This window comes from Saccopteryx leptura, chromosome 2, assembly GCF_036850995.1.
Source record: "Saccopteryx leptura isolate mSacLep1 chromosome 2, mSacLep1_pri_phased_curated, whole genome shotgun sequence".
Classification (NCBI taxonomy): domain Eukaryota; kingdom Metazoa; phylum Chordata; class Mammalia; order Chiroptera; family Emballonuridae; genus Saccopteryx; species Saccopteryx leptura.
In genome coordinates this window covers 315,425,996-315,446,909 of record NC_089504.1, presented here as the reverse complement: position 1 = coordinate 315,446,909, position 20,914 = coordinate 315,425,996, and the positions used below count along the sequence as shown (strand labels likewise).

The 20,914-nt window shown below is 44.7% G+C and overlaps 1 protein-coding gene across 2 annotated transcripts in view; it reads right to left on the bottom strand.

The window, feature by feature from the left end:
* AGK (acylglycerol kinase) overlaps positions 1-20,914 on the bottom strand; it is a 60,536-nt gene that overhangs the window by 27,048 nt on the left and 12,574 nt on the right. For both annotated transcript variants that reach the window (XM_066362894.1, XM_066362895.1), the window contains 4 exons: positions 7,633-7,672; positions 4,562-4,641; positions 2,914-2,989; positions 1,323-1,415 (listed from right to left, as the gene is read on the bottom strand). In XM_066362894.1, coding sequence (XP_066218991.1) covers positions 1,323-1,415; positions 2,914-2,989; positions 4,562-4,641; positions 7,633-7,672 — 289 coding nt within the window. The remainder of the gene's footprint in view (positions 1-1,322; positions 1,416-2,913; positions 2,990-4,561; positions 4,642-7,632; positions 7,673-20,914) is intronic.

Sequence of the window (20,914 nt, the reverse complement as noted above, 5' to 3'; positions counted from 1 at the left end):
GATGGGTATAAATGTGCTGTTCTCATAGATTACACAAAAGATAACCCTTCCTGGACCGAGTAAGCATTACAGATGTGAAATTTTAGAACAAGGCAGATGTGCACATCTGAACATGAAGACCTCTGCCTCTGAGTGTACTCTTAGGAGTTCACAAAACACATGACAGAAATGAAGCGAGAATGGGCAGAGGCCCCTTTTAAGGGAATCTTTGTTTATTTTATAAGACACATTCATCATAGGTGAAACTACTACTCCCATATAAGCTATCTTCAATATATAAAAAGCTTATTGTGCCCACCACCCACCATTTGGTTTCCTATTTTATTCAGTTTTATCTGACTTAAAAAAAACAGCGCATGAGAAAAACATAATGTCATACTTGTTTCAGAAACAATCCTAGAAATGGATTATAAAGAATTTCCTAGGCCCTGGCCGGTTGGCTCAGTGGTAGAGCGTTGGCCTGGTGTGCGGGAGTCCCGGGTTTGATTCCCGGCCAGGGCACACAGGAGAAGCGTCTATCTGCTTCTCCACCCCTCCCCCTCTCCTTCCTCTCGGTCTCTCTCTTCCCCTCCCGCAGCCGAGGCTCCACTGGAGCAGAGATGGCACAGGCGCTGAGGATGGCTCTATGGCTTCTGCCTCAGGCACTAGAATGGCCCTGGTTGCAACAGAGCACCGCCCCAGATGGGCAGAGCATCGCCCCCTGGTGGGTATGCCAGGTGGATCCCGGTAGGGCACATGCGGGAGTCTAGTCTGACTGCCTCCTCGTTTCCAACTTCAGAAAAATACAAAAAAAATAAATAAAAAAGAATTTCCTTAAATTATATCCGCATCATGCCAATGCTCTAAGATCAACTGTCTGCCTTCCTCACCTTTCTTTTCTTTTTTTCTTTTTTTTTTTTTTGTATTTTTCTGAAGCTAGAAACGGGGAGAGACAGTCAGACAGACTCCCGCATGCGCCCGACGGGGATCCACCCGGCACGTCCACCAGGGGTGAAGCTCTGCCCACCAGGGGGCGATGCTCTGCCCCTCCGGGGCGTCGCTCTGCCGCGACCAGAGCCACTCTAGCACCTGTGGCAGAGGCCAAGGAGCCATCCCCAGCGCCCGGGCCATCTTTGCTCCAATGGAGCCTTGGCTGCGGGAGGGGAAGAGAGACAGAGAGGAAGGGGGGGGGGTGGAGAAGCAAATGGGCGCTTCTCCTATGTGCCCTGGCCGGGAATCGAATCCGGGTCCCCCACACGCCAGGCCGACGCTCTACCGCTGAGCCAACCGGCCAGGGCCCTTCCTCACTTTTCAAGTGGTGTCAAACCACAAAGTGGCCCTACCTCCTGCAGTGTCCCATCTCCCCCGGCAACAATGATCATATCGGTGTTTTCCATCAGTTCCAGGAGTTTCTTGGCTTGGCCCTCATAATCTGTCTGAAATACAAAGGAAGCCTTTGGTAAATTTATAATCCTAGGGCCACCTGTGAAAGGTTTCAAAATACAAGTTTTTTTCTTTAAAGTTGTACATTGAATCTTTTCTTAAATTCCACCTAATGGATAGACAGGAAACACTAAACAGCTAACAAAGCAACTATATGTGGCTTGCATAGTTTTGCACTTTTGGAGCTGGAAGGGCCCACAGAACCCATCCAGTCAACTTGTCACAGGACCCCTTCCCAGTCCAGTGCAGACTCTATGACATCATGTACCAGCGCCTTCCATCTGAAAGCAGGAAGTCCAGTATAGATGCAAATGAATAGAGGCAAAGGGACTGAAAAGAGCACCAATTTAGGATCCCAAGAGACCTAGGTGAAGTCTCAGCTCTGCTACTATTTGGCTGAGTTGGCCGTCAACCCTCGGGATCTTAACTGCCTAATCAGTGGAACTATGTGTATTAGGGGAGGGCACAATCATAGCTTCCCCACAATACTGTTGCAAAGCTGTATGTCAAGCAACTAGCAAGGTAACCACTCCTAACTGTACTGTGCTAACCAAAGGAAGCTACCCTTGCACGTAGGAATACCATACACAAAGCACATGTAGGATTCAAGTTAGTCAAAATGTACCCAGGCACCACCATTTCCACTGATATCTCATCGCAGATACATATGTAGACTAAATGAACCATCTAAGCCACCGCCTCTAAAACCAAATATTGAATTTTAATAGACATAAAGCTAAATAAGGAGATACAAAAGAACCGCTCTGAACACAGACTGCTGACCAACAGACTCACACAGAATACCAGCTGTCAAGGCTGTTTGTTATGACCAATAGATAGCTACATAGTATGGAGATAAATCTAAATAGGTCAACAATTTTAATAAGTGTTAATGGATGAAGTGGTCCGGGCAAAAGACAGAAAAGATTGATTTTTAAAATATCTTGCACCGGAAACCCATGTAAATTTATTGACCAATGTCACCAAAATAAATTCAATTAATAAAGTGTAGTCTTAAACACATCTTCTGAGATAACATAATTCCCTGCAACTTATTTTTGTCCACTTTTCTTCTCACCTAAATCTTGCCAATTCTGAAGCTTTACCATGTAAAATTCCTCACCAGAGATAATTCTTCACCAGACAAAAAAAATTTACCCGTCTGCAGAACTAGCAAGAAATTAATTACTCAAACTCGCAGTTTGTTTTTTTAAAGAGTTCTTACAGTTATAACAATTTTCATCTTCCAAAAGACAAATATCTTCACACGAAAGGAATCAAGTTGACACCCCCATCTAATCCTACTCTGAAAATGAAAAGCCGACAATGCTTTTTAACAAAGGAATTGCTTTGATGAACTATCAGAACAAGTACACAACCTTGAATTCTCTGTTCTCGTCTTAAGCGATTTCTGTGAAAAAGCCCAGAGAAGAGGCTACGTTATGAGGAGCAGTAGCGTGGAGGAAATCAACCCTGTGGTGCAGTCCTCACCTTAACGACAGTCACGTCCATGCCAGATAAGTGTAAAATCGGAGCAGCATTTTTTTCAAACAAAGTCCTTGCTTTGCTGTAGACAAAGGAAAACATACAAATATTTTACCAAAGTTCTGAAGACGAGGAACAAAAAGCCCAACCACTCTCTCTAGTGCTGAACAAGGATCAGACTAAGGAACACGCTTCCCTTTACTTTGTTCAAGTACAGGAGGTTTATCAATGAGAAATGAGTGTCTATGGATAGGAACCGACTCCCTCACTCGGGAGCCTCCAGGAGTCTGTTACCCTTTGTCTAACACAATAAGCTCTTATCCACTGGGATGCTTCAGTTCCCAGCCCAGTTCCTCTAGAGGAATAATGTACACCACGTGGCTCCACTCAGGCTACAAGGTCGGATTCATTCACCAAGTATGTATTCACTGAGCACCTACTACATACTAGAGAGGCGAGGGAGCTGGAGATACTGCAAGACAAAGCAGACAAAAATCCTTGTAAGTTAAGTGGGCTGTATTGAGTCCTCAAGGAATTTGTTTAGGCTCCAGTGGCGGAAGGAAGATAATGTATTCACTGTAACAGTTTTCATATGGCCCCAGGGCACAGACTGATCCAAACAATATTGTTTAAGTCTAACACAGCAGACACAACCTTTGGGGGAGAAACTGCATCATTTGTAATAATTTCAAATACTATCTCCATTTCTTAAGTTTCAAACCTGCAGTAAAATCCCTGGAGAAAGAGCAGTCCTTTTCCATGAGGGCCACATTTCTTCTAGGATAGAGAACAGTTAGAAACCATCTCACTGTTGGATGATCAGCAGCTTGCACCGGACTCCCAGGCAGGTCACGCCCTTCCCTGTGCTGCCCCAGCTCTATGCACACCCCTGGCTTTGCATGATGATTAGTGTGTTTTGCAAGACAACCTTAGGGACCAGACTAGAGGCCTTGTAAAAACAGACACCAAATCTCATTAGTCCCCGAATCCCCTGGCCTCTAGGAATACGTCTGGCACAGGTAGAACATGCTTAATAGTATTTGGTGAATTAACGCACAAATGAATGAATGAATAAACCCACCCCTGCTAAGTCAGAGGGGGGAAAATGACATGATTGTGATGCCTTGTGATAAGAGAAGTAGTTTAAAAGCCCTTAGAAGAGTTTTTGTATTTTTTAAGTGTCACACACATCACTCTGATAGTGATTCTTGTCCAAATCAGGTCAGGATTTGAAAAAGCATAGGAATCAGGGATGCGGAAGTTGCAAAAAGTCCCCAATGGCATAGTCTTGAGGCTGAATAAATGTTAAACATACCAGTCAGTTGACCTGTCTTTTACCAAAATGTTTCCAACTGTCACATTAGAAACAAACTAGTACTTTCAAAACAGTCCACTAGCCGAATATCTTACTTTTACATCCACATTTACTTAGTCTTCATTCTTTCATTTATTTTTTCTTCTTTTCAAATGAGAGGAGGGAGATAGACAGACTTCCCACATGCACCCTGACCGGGATCCACCTGGCAACCTATATCTGGAGCTGATGCTCTGCCCATCTGTGGCCATGCTCACAACTGAGCTATTTTTAGTGCCTGAGGCAGTAAAAACTGAATATGTATCAAATCACCTACTGAATACATAACCAATCACTTACCCTTTGCAAGCTGCAGGATTGAGGAAGACGGTGGCCTTCTTCACTTGTGCATTGGGAGGAATGAGTTGATTGCCAAACACCTAAGGAGGAAAAAGGAAAACTTTTAAGTAAATGTCCTTTCATTCAGTTAGTGATCACACATATTCTTTCATTCCAAAAGAATTTACTTCCAGAAGATACACTATCTACTGTAGGGGGAAAAAAATGTTCTTTTATTATTTCATATTAACAAAAACACAATAAACTACAACAAAGAAGTGTACCTTTATTAATGAGCCGAATTTGGAATTTGATATTGTAATAGACAAACCCTGATTTACTAGAGGTAACTTTTGTCTTCTCCATAAGATATGGATAGATTTATTATAAACACACAAGACAAATTTTAATCTATGTGTCTTTAGTTTTCAAGGTGCAATCGTTTTCTATTTCAGCTTATTACTAACAGTTATTCATGAGGACTCTTTGTGGTACCAATTAATCTTCATATCTTTATATGTCTATATATATAAAATAAACCTAATACTCTGTCTGCCTCCTGCTCCTTGCTACCCTGTGTGATAACTGAACAGCATCAGCTGTCACAGGAAAAGAAATGCAATTAATGTTTACTGTGCACCTACTGACGACCGCTTTCACACATTATTCTTAGTTCTCAGACGTCGAGGTCTTAAATATTCCCATTTTAATAGATTAGAAAAGCAGGATTCAGAAGGATTAAGTCAAAGTCACAATGTTAATATATGACAGCCTAGAATTGACATCGATCTGCAGCACCCACACTTTTCCTGCGTTGTCAGCTCTACAGAGCAGAGGAGGGACGAGGACAGAGGTCTGGGTGCGGGGACTAATGGAGCTTCTGCTCTCCCATCCGACGGGACAAGAGCAATAAGAAGGATGAACAAGAAAGCACTGCAAAGGGCTAAATTTTGAGTCTTAGATGGTGGGGAGCAAGTCTGGGCCGAGAAGGCAGAATTCTGGCACAGAATTTCAAAGTAAATAGAGGGAAAAGTGAAAGTTAATAACAAGGTTTTTATTAAATAGCTGACTCTAAGTCTTGACAGCCTCCTCCTGACAGCCCACTGGAGATCCTGTCTCACCATTGTCTCTTTCTTGCTTTAGAAAAATAAACTTTGTCTCCATACTTCAAAAAGACACAATTTCTTTGTTTAAAAAAAAATCTGTACATTATAATTTCTGTTCTGTTTAAACTCTTCCTGAATTAGATCTTGACATTTTGCTGCTAAATCTCCAAATATAATTTGTTCTTGTTCTACCCCTACCATTCTGGAGTGTGGCTGACATAATATAATTAACCACGTTCTCATGCCTGCGCGATTCCAGACCTGCAGTTCCAGATCATTCCTCGTGTCTGGATTTCTGGTCTCTAGAATTTTTACTTGCAACTCAAGCCTAGGGTTTACAGCAGTGAAGATGATAGTGAGCTAAGCTTACATGACATTAAAAAAGTCATACACTTTCAAGAATTTAGACTGTAAAGGAAAGGACATAACCTAAACAGGAAGAGGAACTAGAGGAGGCTCCGAGGATGCACTCACTTTAGTCAGATAGAAGGAACTAAGTGTGTGTTGGAAGTGGAGACTCAGAACAGTGAGAAGAGGGACGTTTATAAAGGGAACAACAACTCAAGGAACATGGTCTCTGAAAACGTAAGAGGAGATGGAATTCAGAACAGAGGTGGAGGCTTCTATCTTAAGAAAGGGAGGGCCCTATGACCATTCTTTCTTAAAGAGAGAAAGAAAGCATGCCTCTCCCAAGATAATTTTCTAGTAGCTAATGAAAATTAGTTTGGGGCCGTTTGGCCAGTTGGCTCAGTGGTAGAGTGTCAGCCCAACATGTGGAAGTTCCAGGTTTGATTCCCGGTCAGGGCACACAAAAGTGACCATCTACTTCTCCAATCCTCTCCCTCCTCTCTCTCTCTCTCCCTCCCTGCCACAGCCATGGCTCAAACAGTTTGAGTAAGTTGGCCCCAGGCACTGAGGATGGCCCCATGGCCTTGCCTTAGGACCTAAAAATAGCTCGGTTGCTGAGCAGTGCAGCAGTGGCCCCAGATGGGCAGAGCATCACCCAGTATGGGGCTTGCCAGGTGGCTCAGATTGGGGCACATGTGTGTCTCTGCCTCTTTATCTCTTACTTAAATAGATTTTTTTTTAAAATGAAAAGAAAATTAGCTTGGGGTGGGGAATACCTCAACTTTAATATAAAATTTATTTGAGATAATTTCCAAAACAATTTAGAGCCATGAGCTAAAACAAGCAAAACAGTCATCAAATCCTGAAAACACAGATTTAGAACAGCTACACAACCACTAAAGAGAGGAGTTTACTAATAGTATCTATTGTTGTTGTCATTCACAAAAATGTGTCAGGATTGCCATCCACGTCTGCTACTACATGCATCATACCTTCTTGACTTCCTGTTTCTTTCCTGGTATTTCTGACATCACAAACTTAAATGACATGTAACAAAAAGGCAACTCAGTCATGAATATGCACCTGCAAGTTATATTGGACACATCTGGAGGGGAGGGAACAAAAATGTGGTCTTGAACTTGAAAATATTTACAACTCAACTGTAACTAATATGGCGAATACATGAATATTTAAGCGCTTGATCATGGGACTGGGATTACAGTGCACATGGGATGAGTCAGCTGTGCTAGAAGAGACAGGCTTTAAAAATACGAACCAACAGTTTTAAGATTTGACTTTGAGAGGGAACGCCTGCTCTGAACTGATATCCCCGGGAGTTATTCGGGCCTGGGATGATTCAGAGATTAGCCCCATCCTCAAGAACAAGGGCAGGCAGGACCCGATTCCCAGAGCTACCGCCCGCCCACGTGCTCCTAGGACTGAGCCAGAAGTAAACAAGCCTAAAGAGGTGGGCCTTGGAGCTGCTCTTCACCAGATGGTTAACTTCCTTCGCCTGATGCATCCCCTGATAGTGGGCAAAAACAGTCAGACCTCAGGATACGAGGAACTGAGCAAGCCCAAGTTATCTGCAGGACGGAGATAAGGTGCTTTTAATGGTTTCCCGGTCAACAGCATTACCTGAGCTTCTTGACAGGCTGCTCTCCTTAGCAGGTTATCACTATCAAAGTAAACAAAGGAGAATGAAGTTAGCTTTAATAAGGAGGTTCAAATCCAAACAGATAAAATGGGGTTTTAAAAAAAATATGTACAACTCTTCCCTATAAAATACCCAACTGAAAGCTTCTTAAAGACATCTAACCAATTATAAGGATGTTTTAAAAATACTTTCTCTGAATGAAACACTGTGCTGACTATTTCCACATAATGGCAGGGAGAATAATGCCCTCTAAAATGTCACATCCTAATCCCCAGAACCTGAGAGTATGTTACTTGGCAGATGTGACCAAGCTTAGAGCCCAGATCTGGGTGGATTATTATGGATGGTGGAGGTGTTGAGAGGCACATCTGACTACGGAATGATGGGCAGAGAGAGATGCAACCCTCCTGGCTTTGAAGACGGATGTCAGGAACAGGGGGACCTTCTAGAAGCTGGAAAGGCAAGGACATAGTTGTCCCCTGGAGCCTCCAGAAGTGCAGTCCTTGCCAGCACCCTGATTTGAGCACAGCGAGGCCTGTGTTGGACTGCTACCCCACAGGACAGTGGCATAACTGATCCACACTGGGTCATGTCACTGAGGTCGGGATCACGTGGTAGGGCAGCGAGAAACAAGGACGGCACCTGTCCTGCATCTTTCCTGTCCAGCAGAAATGACTCAGGTCACTCACCAGAAATAAATTTGTTGTTCAGTTGCTTCTCCTGTTTTATCTAAATCTCCTATTTTTATATCACTGTCAGACATTTGCTGATACCACAAATGGGAAACGGTGGCATGAGGCAAACTTTTGGCTTGCAGAAATAAAAGCACTATCAAATTATGTTCATCTGTTTCACACAGAGGTCTCTAAAATGTCTGTCATTTATACCATAAGGAGCACTTTACATGGCTGACTGCTGTAAGAAACATCTCTAGTCCACGTTGCTGGCACTGCTCAGGTCACTGTTGTTAACCAGGCCGACGTTAAGAAAACTAGTACCCAGAAAGGATGACCAATAACTAATTTATAGAAAAGAATTAAGAGGAGAAATAAGTATTTCACTTAAATTTTCATAACACCGAAGTCTTTAATTTTTGCATTTTTACAGTAATTCAAATCTAATTTTGATATTAAAGGTTTAACCGAAAGAAACTAAACAACCATTTGCTTTTGGCCTCAGGGGCAGCCCGGGCTCAAGGGTCTGTCCTCCACAGGCAGGGCAGAGGGCCCCCTTCGGGTTCAGAGCGTCAGCGTCCATCAAGAGCCCTACCGGGGGCGGTGTCGTGCTGCCCGTCTGAAGCACCTCAGAGTGCAAGCTTACTCTGAGTTGACAGGCCCCTGTGACGTCTAACTAACATGGCACCTTGTCTGCCAGGCTCGGTCCCACTTGCCTGAGTGACAAAGCTCCACGCCCAGCCTCTGGTAAAAGGGAGTGAGCCGTGCAAGCTTCCCCTCCTCCCTCACCCAAAAGGCGCGAACACTCATGCATCCCTCTCCCCGCCCCTGCCAACCCTCTTCATCATGGTTCTTCATGAATCATTCTAACACACACACACAAAAGGTAAATTTGGGGTGCCCCTGGCCTGGAACTTGAATGCAGCTGCCCTACTTCCTGGGGGTACTTTGTCCAACTCCTCCTCCAACCACTTCCTTTAATGTTTTCTCTAGTCCGGGGATTAACTTGTGCTCCGATCTCCTGGCCTAGGAGGGAGGATTACGCTGTGCCGGTCCTGTATGCCTCTATAATCACCGAGTATCTCTCTCTACCTCCTGTCCACCCCCTGCCGGCTCCTCCCTTCCACTAGGGACAGGCCTCTGAACATGCCAGGCGCCTCCAGGTCACAGTACAGACCCCCTCTTCACTATTTCAGACCCACTGCTTCCTGCACACCTACCTGAAAAAGAATAGCCCAAATAAATACAAGAAAATGGGGCAACACTTTGGATCATTTTTTCCTAAATTCTTCTTTGCTATAAGTAAAATTGTGATGGTTAACTTGTGATTAAGAATATTATTAAAGATGTCTCTCTTGAGCTTACTAACACTTTGATTTTATCAGTGCTACTCCAAATCAAAAGACTTTTTGATGGTTAATCTCCTGAATTTTAATGTGTCGAATGGCATATGCTGTAAGTACTAACTGTGAGCAAGCCAGACTATGTATCAATTTAGATACTACAAAAGACAATCTCATTATAATCAAACTTACTTTTATTAACTATCAAAAATGGTGTTAGCCATTTTGGACTTACTCTATGAACCAAGCTGTTGTTCCTCCAAAAATGAAACAGTTTCTCAGAAGAAAAAGATTTCCCCTATTGAGGTATTCTGACGGTCTGCAGCAAGCTCTGCAAACTATTTCAAAAGGGACATTCTAAGAATGTTTTAGTAACGGCAGCATTGTTGGAATAAAAGAGAAAGTACATTAAAATTTATAGAGCAACTCCCAAATAACAGGTACTGGAACAGAGAGTTTCATACACCTTAAATCTTTGTAACAGCCTTGCAAAGCAAGCGTTCTCATTTTCAGACAAGGAAGTTGAGGCCCGGAGAAGGAAAGGGGTTTGCCCAAGACCACGATGTGACTAAATGGTAGAGCTGAAATTCAAGCCCACGCCAACCCAACTCCAATACAAATGCTTTACTGCTTTCTCTTCATGTCAGACGATACTAAATGGGCAACGATCATTTGGATGTATATTTTATGGTACATTTATGAAATTAATCACATGACTTTCTACTCTTATTTAAGAGAGCTTTTTAAAATTTTTATTTTTTTATTTTTTTTATTTTATTTTACAGGGACAGAGAGAGAGTCAGAGAGAGGGATAGATAGGGACAGACAGACAGGAACAGAGAGAGATGAGAAGCATCAATCATCAGTTTTTTGTTGCAACACCTTAGTTGTTCATTGATTGCTTTCTCATATATGCCTTGACTGTGGGCCTTCAGCAGATCGAGTAACCCCTTGCTCGAGCCAGTGACCTTGGGGCCAAGCTGGTGAGCTTTTGCTCAAACCAGATGAGCTGGCGCTCAAGCTGGCAACCTCCGGGTCTTGAACCTGGGTCTTCCGCATCCCAATCCGACGCTCTATGCACTGCGCCACCTCCTGGTCAGGCTTAAGAGAGCTTTTTAGATTGACATTCCTATATTTGGATAAGTTCTGGTGCAAGAAAGCTGCCCAAAGAAATTGGTGAAATAAACTCCTTCAAACAAGTGCCAGATACAGTGCAATGAACACGATCTGGTCCTGCCCCGAGGAAGCTTGGATCAAGTGACAAGGTACAGCTTGTGGTCAGTATCGGTGGTACAGAAAAAGACGTGCTCTTGATGCATAACATGCCGGCACTGTACTAGGGATCTGGGACTGGTAAATAAGCCCAATATTCCCCATCTCCTTACAGCAGGGGTCCCCAAACTACGGCCTGCATGCGGCCCCCTGAGGCCATTTATCCGGCCCCCGCCGCACTTCTGGAAGGGGCACCTCTTTCATTGGTGGTCAGTGAGAGGAGCATAGTTCCCATTGAAATACTGGTCAGTTTGTTGATTTAAATTTACTTGTTCTTTATTTTAAATATTGTATTTGTTCCTGTTTTGTTTTGTTTTTTACTTTAAAATAAGGTATGTGCAGTGTTCATAGGGATTTGGTCATAGTTTTTTTTATAGTCCGGCCCTTCAACGGTCTGAGGAACAGTGAACTGGCCCCCTGTGTAAAAAGTTTGGGGACCCCTGCCTTACAGTTTATTATTCAGAAGGGAAGAAAGACAAGGCAACGGGCAAGCATGATGTGATGACTTCTGTCTGCTCCACAAAAGAAGCCCATTATCTGACCTAGTCTAGAAGGAAGTAGAGAAAGCTTTTTATGGGAAGTGACCCTGAAATTGATATCTAGGGGAGGAATCCAAAATAGCTAGGCAAAGAACAGGAAGGAGAATGAACCCAGGCCAAGGCAGCAGCAGGCGGAAAGGCCGCAGGAGCCAGAGCAGACTGCGCAGGAGCCCGAGGGTGGTTAGGGCTGTGCGTGCAGGGCAGAAGAGAGCTGAGGAGTTGGATAGATGGACCAGGGCCTTGTAAGCTAGTTAAGAAATTTGGACTTTATCCCAAGGGCCTAGGAAGCCATTGAAAGGTTTTAAGAAAAGTGATGTCACCGGCTGTACATTTTAGGTCATCTGGTTGCAGTGTGAAGAAGACGCAAAGGGAGACTGAATCTCGGGAGACCAGGGACGGCTCTTCAGGAGGTGCAGCTCCATGATGACAGTGACAATAACTGGACCCAGAATCCCAGCAGGGGGACACGGTGAGGAGGACAGACCCAGCAGGTGTTTAGCAAGTAAACTTAAGGAGTGTTTGTGGGAATTAACAGAAAGGGAGGGTCTAAGGCAGAGCCCCCGTTTCTACGTTGAACCACCCGATGGAGGGTGGCACTGTTCCTAGAGGCGAAAGGCAAGAGAGGGTGCAGTGTGGAAGCTGGGTGTGGCTCCAGACCTGCCGATCCGAGAAAGGGAGGAGACTCCAGGTGAGCAGAAGCCGTAGAAAGTGACAGGCTTGGCACTGGCACAGCTGACAGGAAGCACCAACTGAATCTCAAGTAAACAAGGTTGCAGCTCACCCGCAAGCCGAAGGAAGAATGTCGTGTACCGTGGAGGAAAGGGTTAACCACCACTGTCCTAATTTCCCATCATGCCCTGTTGTTGCCTCTACTCCCAACAAACTCTGCACATTCTGCTATTCCTAAAGGGCACAGTGATCTGCCCCCTCTAAGGACTTATCATTGTACCCCCTCAGCCTTTAAGAAGCAGAAGGCCAAACACGTACCACCCACACCCTTACCCCCACCACACGCAAAACTGATTGTCTCAGCTTTCCTCCCTGACTTGAACTGTCTTGGAGTCATAGATAATTCGCCCGTGTTCTCTCCTACAGCACAGACTCGTTATCTGTTTAATAAATAAGTGGCAAATGTTTGGACAGGAGAGAGCAGCCCACTGTGCTCAGACAGGCGGACTTTGTCCTGTAGGAAAACTGGAAAACTGAAGTTATTCTTTGTACGAGAACCTGGCATGCTTTGAACCAAGGGATCGGCTGGGGCAGGCCTTCAGGACGATCACTACCAAAGGCAAGAGGAAGAATCATTGTAGTGAGTACAAGAGGGGAGAAAAAACTGGCAACAGTCATGAGCCGCTAACAGATCAAGAAGACCCCAGGTTGTGGGTACATATGTATGCGTGCATGTGCGTGTGTGGTAATGGAACTCGTACCGTCTAAAAAGGCTCAGTGATAAACCACAGGAAATGCTCCAGTGACTGCATCTGGTTATCAGAGAAATCCCAGATTGCTAATGGGCCAAGAATCTGAATGTGAGCTAAAGACCCTGTTACAGAAAAAAGAAAAAAAAAAAAAAAAAGATACTGTGTATAAATTCCAAGCCCATGTTTTCTCCGCTAAACCATGCTGTCTCTGGGGAAAACTGAAGTTAAACACAATTTAAAAGAGGTGCTACAAGAGGTAGTTACATCAAAAAGGGTCCTCAAAGACCTGCTCTGAACTAAAATGCAGGTTTTCTTTGACAGAAGAAAATGAGAGCGTCTGGATTATAAAATGAAAAAATCTGCTGATGTCACTCAGCCCGAGGCTTTAAAAGAGCACGAACATGCCCGCCACTCCCTGAAATGAGATGCTCTCGATTTATTCTAAACTGTACATGTTTTATTTATTACCTTAGGACTGCAAAATAAGATAAGTTGTAATTTCAATAACAACTTGATATGGAGACAAAAGTCACATTGATCTATTCTATTTCCCTAAAAACAGTACCTCCTACCACAGTCCAGAGGCAAATTGTACAACAGTTTCTACCACCAGCTCTCCCTGGGTGTATGCAAACACAATCTTCGCCTTACACAAAACAGATGCGAGGTTTTGATCTTTATAACCAGTACTGTACCTTTTCCAAGATTCCTGGAATAAATAATCATTACATTGCCAGGGGTGCTGCCGCCTGGTACCCATGTGAGGATGGGATGGGCATAGAGACAGAAGAACGTGAACCTCGGAGAAAGGATACCCCCCCCCCCCCCGTGTGCAGAGTGGGAGAGCGTTCTCAAATTCCACATTACCCCCACCTTCCACACAACCGAGCCCCGACCCAGGCAAATATGGATTGTGGCAATGAGCCCTGCACACACGGGGAGACGCTGACCATTGACTGCCCAAAAGAAAGACGTGTAACCAAGCAGGAGAAAGAACGCCCACTGAGGAAAGATGCTTGATCTTCTGTACCCAGAGTGTTCATGCAGGCAGGAGAAAATGGGCAGTGCAAGAGGGTAGACACTGTCAGAGGACAGCAAAAATGTCAATGTTTTGCAAGGATTTTAGGGCCTCCTGGTTTGGTCTTCCCACCAACCAAAGGATGGCATCTCTTCTTGATGTCCTGGCCCCCCCCCATCACAGACTCCCTGCTGCTTAAGACATTTATATCTTCTTACCTCTTGGGAGCACAGTGAGATAAAGAACTTCCCGAATGTCATGAAAGTATCAAGGGTTAGGAAGAAATACTACTGATTCCCACACTGTCAGTGGTGGCTGTCTTAGTTCCAATTCCCCTTAGAGTGCACAAGAGGAGAGAAAAGAGAAGCCCCTCAGGTGACCACTGGCACTAAAACCCATCCTCTCTGTTGCTGATGGTGAAAGTTCAGCCAAAGAAAAACACAGCAATGTCCACCATCAAATGAGAAGGACAAGGGTAAGACTGCCTCCTTCCGGACAAGTAACAAGCTCACCACACTGTGTTCAGGAATTCTGAGGTCAAATGGGGCCTCTGGGTATATTTCTTCAGTTGGTGGTATATTCAGCAATGCAAAAATCAACATTTTTAATAATAATAATAATATAAAGCAAGTTAAGAGCATTTTCCCAAGACTGAATTAGGGAGGGAGGGAGGGAGGAAGAGAGGGAGGGAGGGAGGGGAGAGAGGAGAAAGGGAAGAGTCAGTCATGTCCATGGTTAACAAGAATAAATGACTCAGCATTGAAATTAAAAGTCCAGTAAAAATAGCTACTCTGAGAAATGATCCAGGACAAAAGGCATCGCAGTATCTTGTGTCTCAATAAAGTCAATCCTCCCAGAGGGCTTTTGCCAAAATACTTGTATGTTTTACCCCGTCTAATACATAAGATTAGTGATTTACCCCAGACATATAAGTTTGCCCAAGTTTAACCATGGCTGCCCCAATATTTACAGCAACTTTCAAGTCTCTGCTCTCTGTTCTTACTGTCTTTATTTCCTTGTGCAAGTCTCAAAGGCCTACAGCAGCCGGGCAAGTAAAATGCCTGTATCTAAGGTCCAAGCCCAAGTTCCAGTTCCTGAAAACCTAAAGTTATGGCTGGCAGAGTCCTTAGAAATTATCTAGTCCATTGTTTTCACTCCCCTATACACATCCTGATCTCCATCAACCAAATGGTGTGACAATATCCCATTAGTAACAAAGTTCATTACATCAGTGATGGTCATTTGGGCAAAGTCTCTCTCTTTCTCTCTGTAGTTCCAACTGGAGTCTCTAAGCCCCAGGGATTCTGGTTATGTTCAATTAAGCTGCGTTTTGCTCAACAGCGCCATCTGCTTTGTACTCCTGGAAAAGAACTGATTGATGTTTGAGAAAACTTCCCACCTGAGGATTTGTCTATCATTAGACGGAAGTTACTAAAAGACAGCACTAGAATTTAACTCTCCTGATCCTCAACAAGGCATTTTTCTCTCAACATTCAGCCTCTATTCTATTCTCTATGGACATTACCAAGTGATAGAAATGAAACCAATAAAGACCCGTCCACTGTTTAATGATGTATACAGGCAAATGCCCCCTCTATGGTCAGCTCACTTCATGAGTGATCACTATAGTCATGTACTTTTTTCTTTCCTGCAAGTGGGCTTAGGAAAAAGCCCAATTAAACCTAATCACACTCTTTAGTCATTAATTCAAGAGCACTTATTGGCCAAAGACTCAATTTCCCCTCAATGAGAAAGCTCCATTTATTATAAAAACAGTTAATAATTTGTAATAGCTACAGCAAAACTCGAATTTGTTGCCTTTTCTTTCTTACCCTCTTAAATATGGAAACTCAAACCCACCTTCTTCCAATATTTTTAAATTTTATTTTATTTATTCATTTTAGAGAGGGGAAAGAGAGAGGGGGAGAGAAGGGAGAGAAGGTGGAAGTATCAACTCCCATATATGCCTTGACCAGGCAAGCCCTGGATTTTGAACTGGCAACCTCAGCATTTCCAGGCTGACATTTTATCCACTGCGCCACCACTGGTCAGGCCACCTTCTTCTAATCTTATTAGGTCCCAGTCACTTTAGTCTATACAGGGTGGGGTAAAAGTACGTATATAGTTGTTTGTACACTATACAAACAACTTGTTTGTATTACAACACAGGAACAAATTGTTTGTTATTACAACAAACAGGAACAAATTGTTTTCGCTTACTCACAACTGCAAGCCTACTTTGCCCCGCCCTGTACTTGTGTATCCTTTGGCAGAACAAGCCATTGCTGGTTGAGATTTCAAGGACCTCCTAATTTCTTGGGTTTTCTCCACACAATTTTTTCCCCCTCCAATTCAGGATAGAAAATTAATTAAAAATGGCATCCCCTGAGGGAGCCTCTCACATAACTCAGGTGATCATTTTGGTAAGTTCTATAGAACTTTCCATCAACCTAAGGAGACAATTCTGCAGACTATCCCCTCACTCGACTGAGGAAGACAGAGGTAGGGGAAGCCAGATCTCCACACCCAGCTCTTTTCTCCTTCTAGAACATGCACTGATTCTATTTCACCCTCTTATTCTAGCCTCAGCTTTCCACAAAGTATCGATTTCTGGTCCTGCCCAACACCCTAATACTCACAGGAGCCAAGTGGCAGAGCTCCGTGGACTGTCCCGGCTGGCTGCTGTCTCTGTGCCTGAGCCTGGATGTACCACCGCCGGGCCGTACTCTGGCTATCACTGAAACGCGTCGTTCTTTGAGCTGCCACCACTAGCCACTTGTCCAATGATTTCTACTCCTACGTCATTCTCGTAACTATTACTGGGCTCTTTAATGGCCCAATAATGTCTCCTACTACCTGCTCTTTTTCCATCCGTTCATTCTCACCCAACACCTCAAATGAATACATCCTCAGCCAGATGCTTTCCTTCCATATACTGAACATTAACTTTACTGAGCAATTAAAACACTTGTTCTTTCTGTTTTACTGACCATTATACATTTGCATACACAACTACAAACAAACACAGAGTATCAATTATAAACAAGGTACTCGAATCTCCAGGGATTGTAACAGCTATTCAAATTGTCTCCTCCCTCCCCTCCGCCACCCAATAAGCTGTTCAGTATAAACAGTGCAGGCAAAGTGGTCCTTACTCTGGGCTCCAGGATACAGGACAGATCTGGCCAACTTCTGACCTATGAACTCACGTTATACTGTCAGTATTTGTGCCGTGGCCCAGCATGAAATGTTTGAGATTTCATGTCAGTGATTACTGAGAGAGGGACTAGTTTTAGCGTCAGCTATGATCATTCTATCTGCAGTGCTGGGAGTGGCTAAAACCACTGATATAAACATCACTAAAAATTATGTCAAAATAAACAAAATAAACTATAACTTAAATATTTATCTCTTGCCCTTCCATCTCAGCACCCCCCCCCACACCAATAAACAGGAAGAAACAAAATAAATAATGTGGTTTACAAAAAAGGAAATAATCTGTTTTAAAAATAACTTGACAAAAGAGTTGAAAGGAAAGAGAATATAATGAAATTTCATTGCACTTAAAGAAAGAAAAGTTCCCCGATTCTGATTCCCAGTCAAATCTGGGCTGACAGGCATATGAGCTTCTTTAAATAGCACCTATTACTACCCAAATTTTAGCAATTGTTTGTGCACAGAGAGACATACACCTTACAACAGCTCAAAAGTAAAACAAACTGCTTTCTTATAACTGCAACAGGATCGGAGATGAAGAGAAGCCCGGGGTGGGGGCTGCCCTCCACTGTGGCTGAATCCGCCCGGCCAGGCCCCGGACCACAACTGCGAGGCCAGGCCCTCTCCGAGCTGCTGTCAAAAAACTATCTGCTTTTTCCAAAATCCCAGAGATGCTGGAAAACGGAGCACAGGACATCACTGAAACCATGACACATACCAAAAGAAAAAACACTGGTCCGGTCAAGGGTGGCTCGTGCATCATTTACCCCTGGATCTAACACACTTCCCCCTGTAGCCCGTCAGGGTCTCGAACTCAACATGTCTGAAAGGGGACAGAACACCACCGCCCTAAACCAATTCTCCTGGCAACTTCCCTCTTCCCAGATTGCCAATTACCCTAGTCCTGTTGCCAAAAAATGACTTTCCCTTTGTCCCCTCCTTCAACCAAACACCACTCAGTCACCCAGTAACAATAACAGCTAGCCTTTGGTGAGCAGTGACTGTTAGCCAGGGACAGTGCCAGGCACTTGACATGCATGGCCTCAATCCAACTAACTTGCCCCGAGTCCCACATCCAGCAGGTGACCCAGGGAAGGCTGGAGCCCTGGAGGGAGACTGGGAGGCCCAGGTTGAAGCAGGACATCTCTAACGCCACGTGGGGCCATGACACAGGCACCCTCGGCTCAGAGCTCTCTGCGTCTCTTCCGCTGAAACACCGGAGCCACTGGGAGAGGTGAAGGGGAGGGTAGCAGGCTTTGAATCGTGGCTCTAACGCTAACTTGCTGTGTGACCTTGGGCAGTTACTTGATCTTGCTGTTCCTCGGTTTCTTCATCTGCATAGGGCTATTCATCTCATCCTACTGGAGATGAATAACCGTCTTAAAAAGTTGTTAGGAAGATCAAATGAGTTAATCAACGTCAAGTGCTTAGGCCCGTGTGTGACACACGGCAAGCACTGCTTAGGTGTTAGCTGTTATTACCACTATTACTACCAAGTTCTCAATACAACCGAGTGACACTGCACCCACCCCTCAGGCAAACTCATGCCCATTTATTTTTACTCCTCTTAGCACTTGTTTTAGACCAGAGAACTTGAAAGGTAAGCTCCCACCAGTTTATGGAAGCCCATGCACAGTAACCAGGATTAATGTTCCTATGTCCAAAGGAAGGAAAAACTCTAATATTAGCAAAAATCCAGGGACACAGGGCCCAGGATCATTACAGCATCACATCTGCTTCGCACGTTTCATGTCGAGGGATTTATGGTGTTTAGAGGATTTACAAACCTCCAAGGTCCCAGGAATTCCTGCTAAGCTGAGAAGCTGTGTGCTCCACAGAAATGAGCAGGAGGGAGCTGGGTCAAGGCCAAGGTGGGCGGCGGACTCGCTTCCACAGCAGTGACTGGAGGAGTAAGCGGAGAACCAGGAGCTGGAACGGGGCATGAGCGGAGCCTCCGTTCACTGCTGAGCCAGGAGGGCTAGCCGAGGAGCTGTGTGTGCCAGGGCTCACCAGCCAAAATCCCGGGGAAGGGACCAGAGCCAGGATGGGCAAGGACGAGGTCCCCAGTGATGGAAGGGACAAAGAGAGCGCAAATCCAAATCGGATGCTTGATGATGGTTCAGCCAGGGCTTGCTGGCTCTCCCTGCTCCGTCCTGCCCCCTTGTGGTTACATTCTGTCAGTCTGAACACTACTCTTCCCCAAGCTGTCTTGTTACAGAAGGTGAAATAAATAAAAGGCTCCGGTCCCATAAGACCATCTGGCACATCCTGTGTTCCTTTCCCACGGCTGTCTCTTCAATCCCTCGCTGCCCCGTTACCGGCATTAACCCATTCTAATTTCCAGAGTACTCAGTGTCTATTACATCACAGGCACTCATAATCGCGAGCATTTATGGAACCCCTTAACCCTTCAGTGGTCCATGGAGATACTGTTACTATCCCCACTTCAGGGATGTAGCAGGGCTGAGGAGCCCAAGGTCACAGCGCTATAAGCGTCAGTTGTCTGACTCCAGAGACCCCTTAATGCCACACTGCCTCCTCCTCTGCTTTCTATTAGCAGACCTCCCCCCTACAAGGGCTGGGAGTGGCAGAGTCCGCAGGTCACCGTGGATGAGATGAACGAAGCAACCGGATGCAGAGATGAATGGATATGTGATAAAGCCAATATAGTAAAATCTAGGCTCCAAGTAGCAGACAGGCAGGGGTTTACTGTCAAGTTCTTTCAGCTTTGCTGTATGTTTGAACATCTTCCTAGAATAAAGGAAAAATATAATTGCCCATATATTACGAACAGGGAAGAAGGCTATAATAAGGACAAAAAAAGGAAGAGGTAGAGCAAAAGAGAAAAAAAATGGTAAATAAAAAGGAGAACAAATCAGAAGGGGAGCCAGACAAAAAATATAAATTAAAACACATGCTGTGGCCCTGGCTGGTTGGCTCAGCGGTAGAGCATCGGCCTGGCATGCGGGGGACCCGGGTTCAATTCCCGGCCAGGGCACATAGGAGAAGCGCCCATTTGCTTCTCCACACCCCCCCTCCTTCCTCTCTGTCTCTCTCTTCCCCTCCCGCAGCCAAGGCTCCATTGGAGCAAAGATGGCCCGGGCGCTGGGGATGGCTCCTTGGCCTCTGCCCCAGGCGCTAGAGTGGCTCTGGTCGCGGCAGAGCGACGCCCCAGAGGGGCAGAGCATCGCCCCCTGGTGGGCAGAGCATCGCCCCTGGTGGGCGTGCCGGGTGGATCCCGGTCGGGCGCATGCGGGAGTCTGTCTGACTGTCTATCCCTGTTTCCAACTTCAGAAAAATACAAAAAACAAACAAACAAAAAAACACATGCTGTAAACCGAGGGCGTGGAGAAGGAACCGAAGGCTCTCGGAGGCTCTGCAATGCGTGTCTTGGTTCCCCAAACACAGTGTCCGGTTTTCCCTGCTCATCTGTATTAAACGCTAATAAACGCATTTCATCTGAGCAGTGAAAAATGAAGAGGAACACAGCAGAACAGAAGAATTCTAATAAAGTTATATAAAACGCATTTAAAGGGGACCGCCATGAATAAATACAGCACAATTTGTATATTGAAGTAAGCATTGCTCTCCAAAGCTGTCACAAGCAAAGAAATTATGTGAGATTTAGAGCATGTTTCACCTGCGTCCAAACCCCAGTCTCATGAATAAATAGCCATATGACTTAAGACAAGTCACTAATTCCTCTGCACTTCAATTTCCTTATCTGTGATGCGGAAATATTATTACCTCTCTCGCGAGGTGATTTTGAAGATTAAAGGA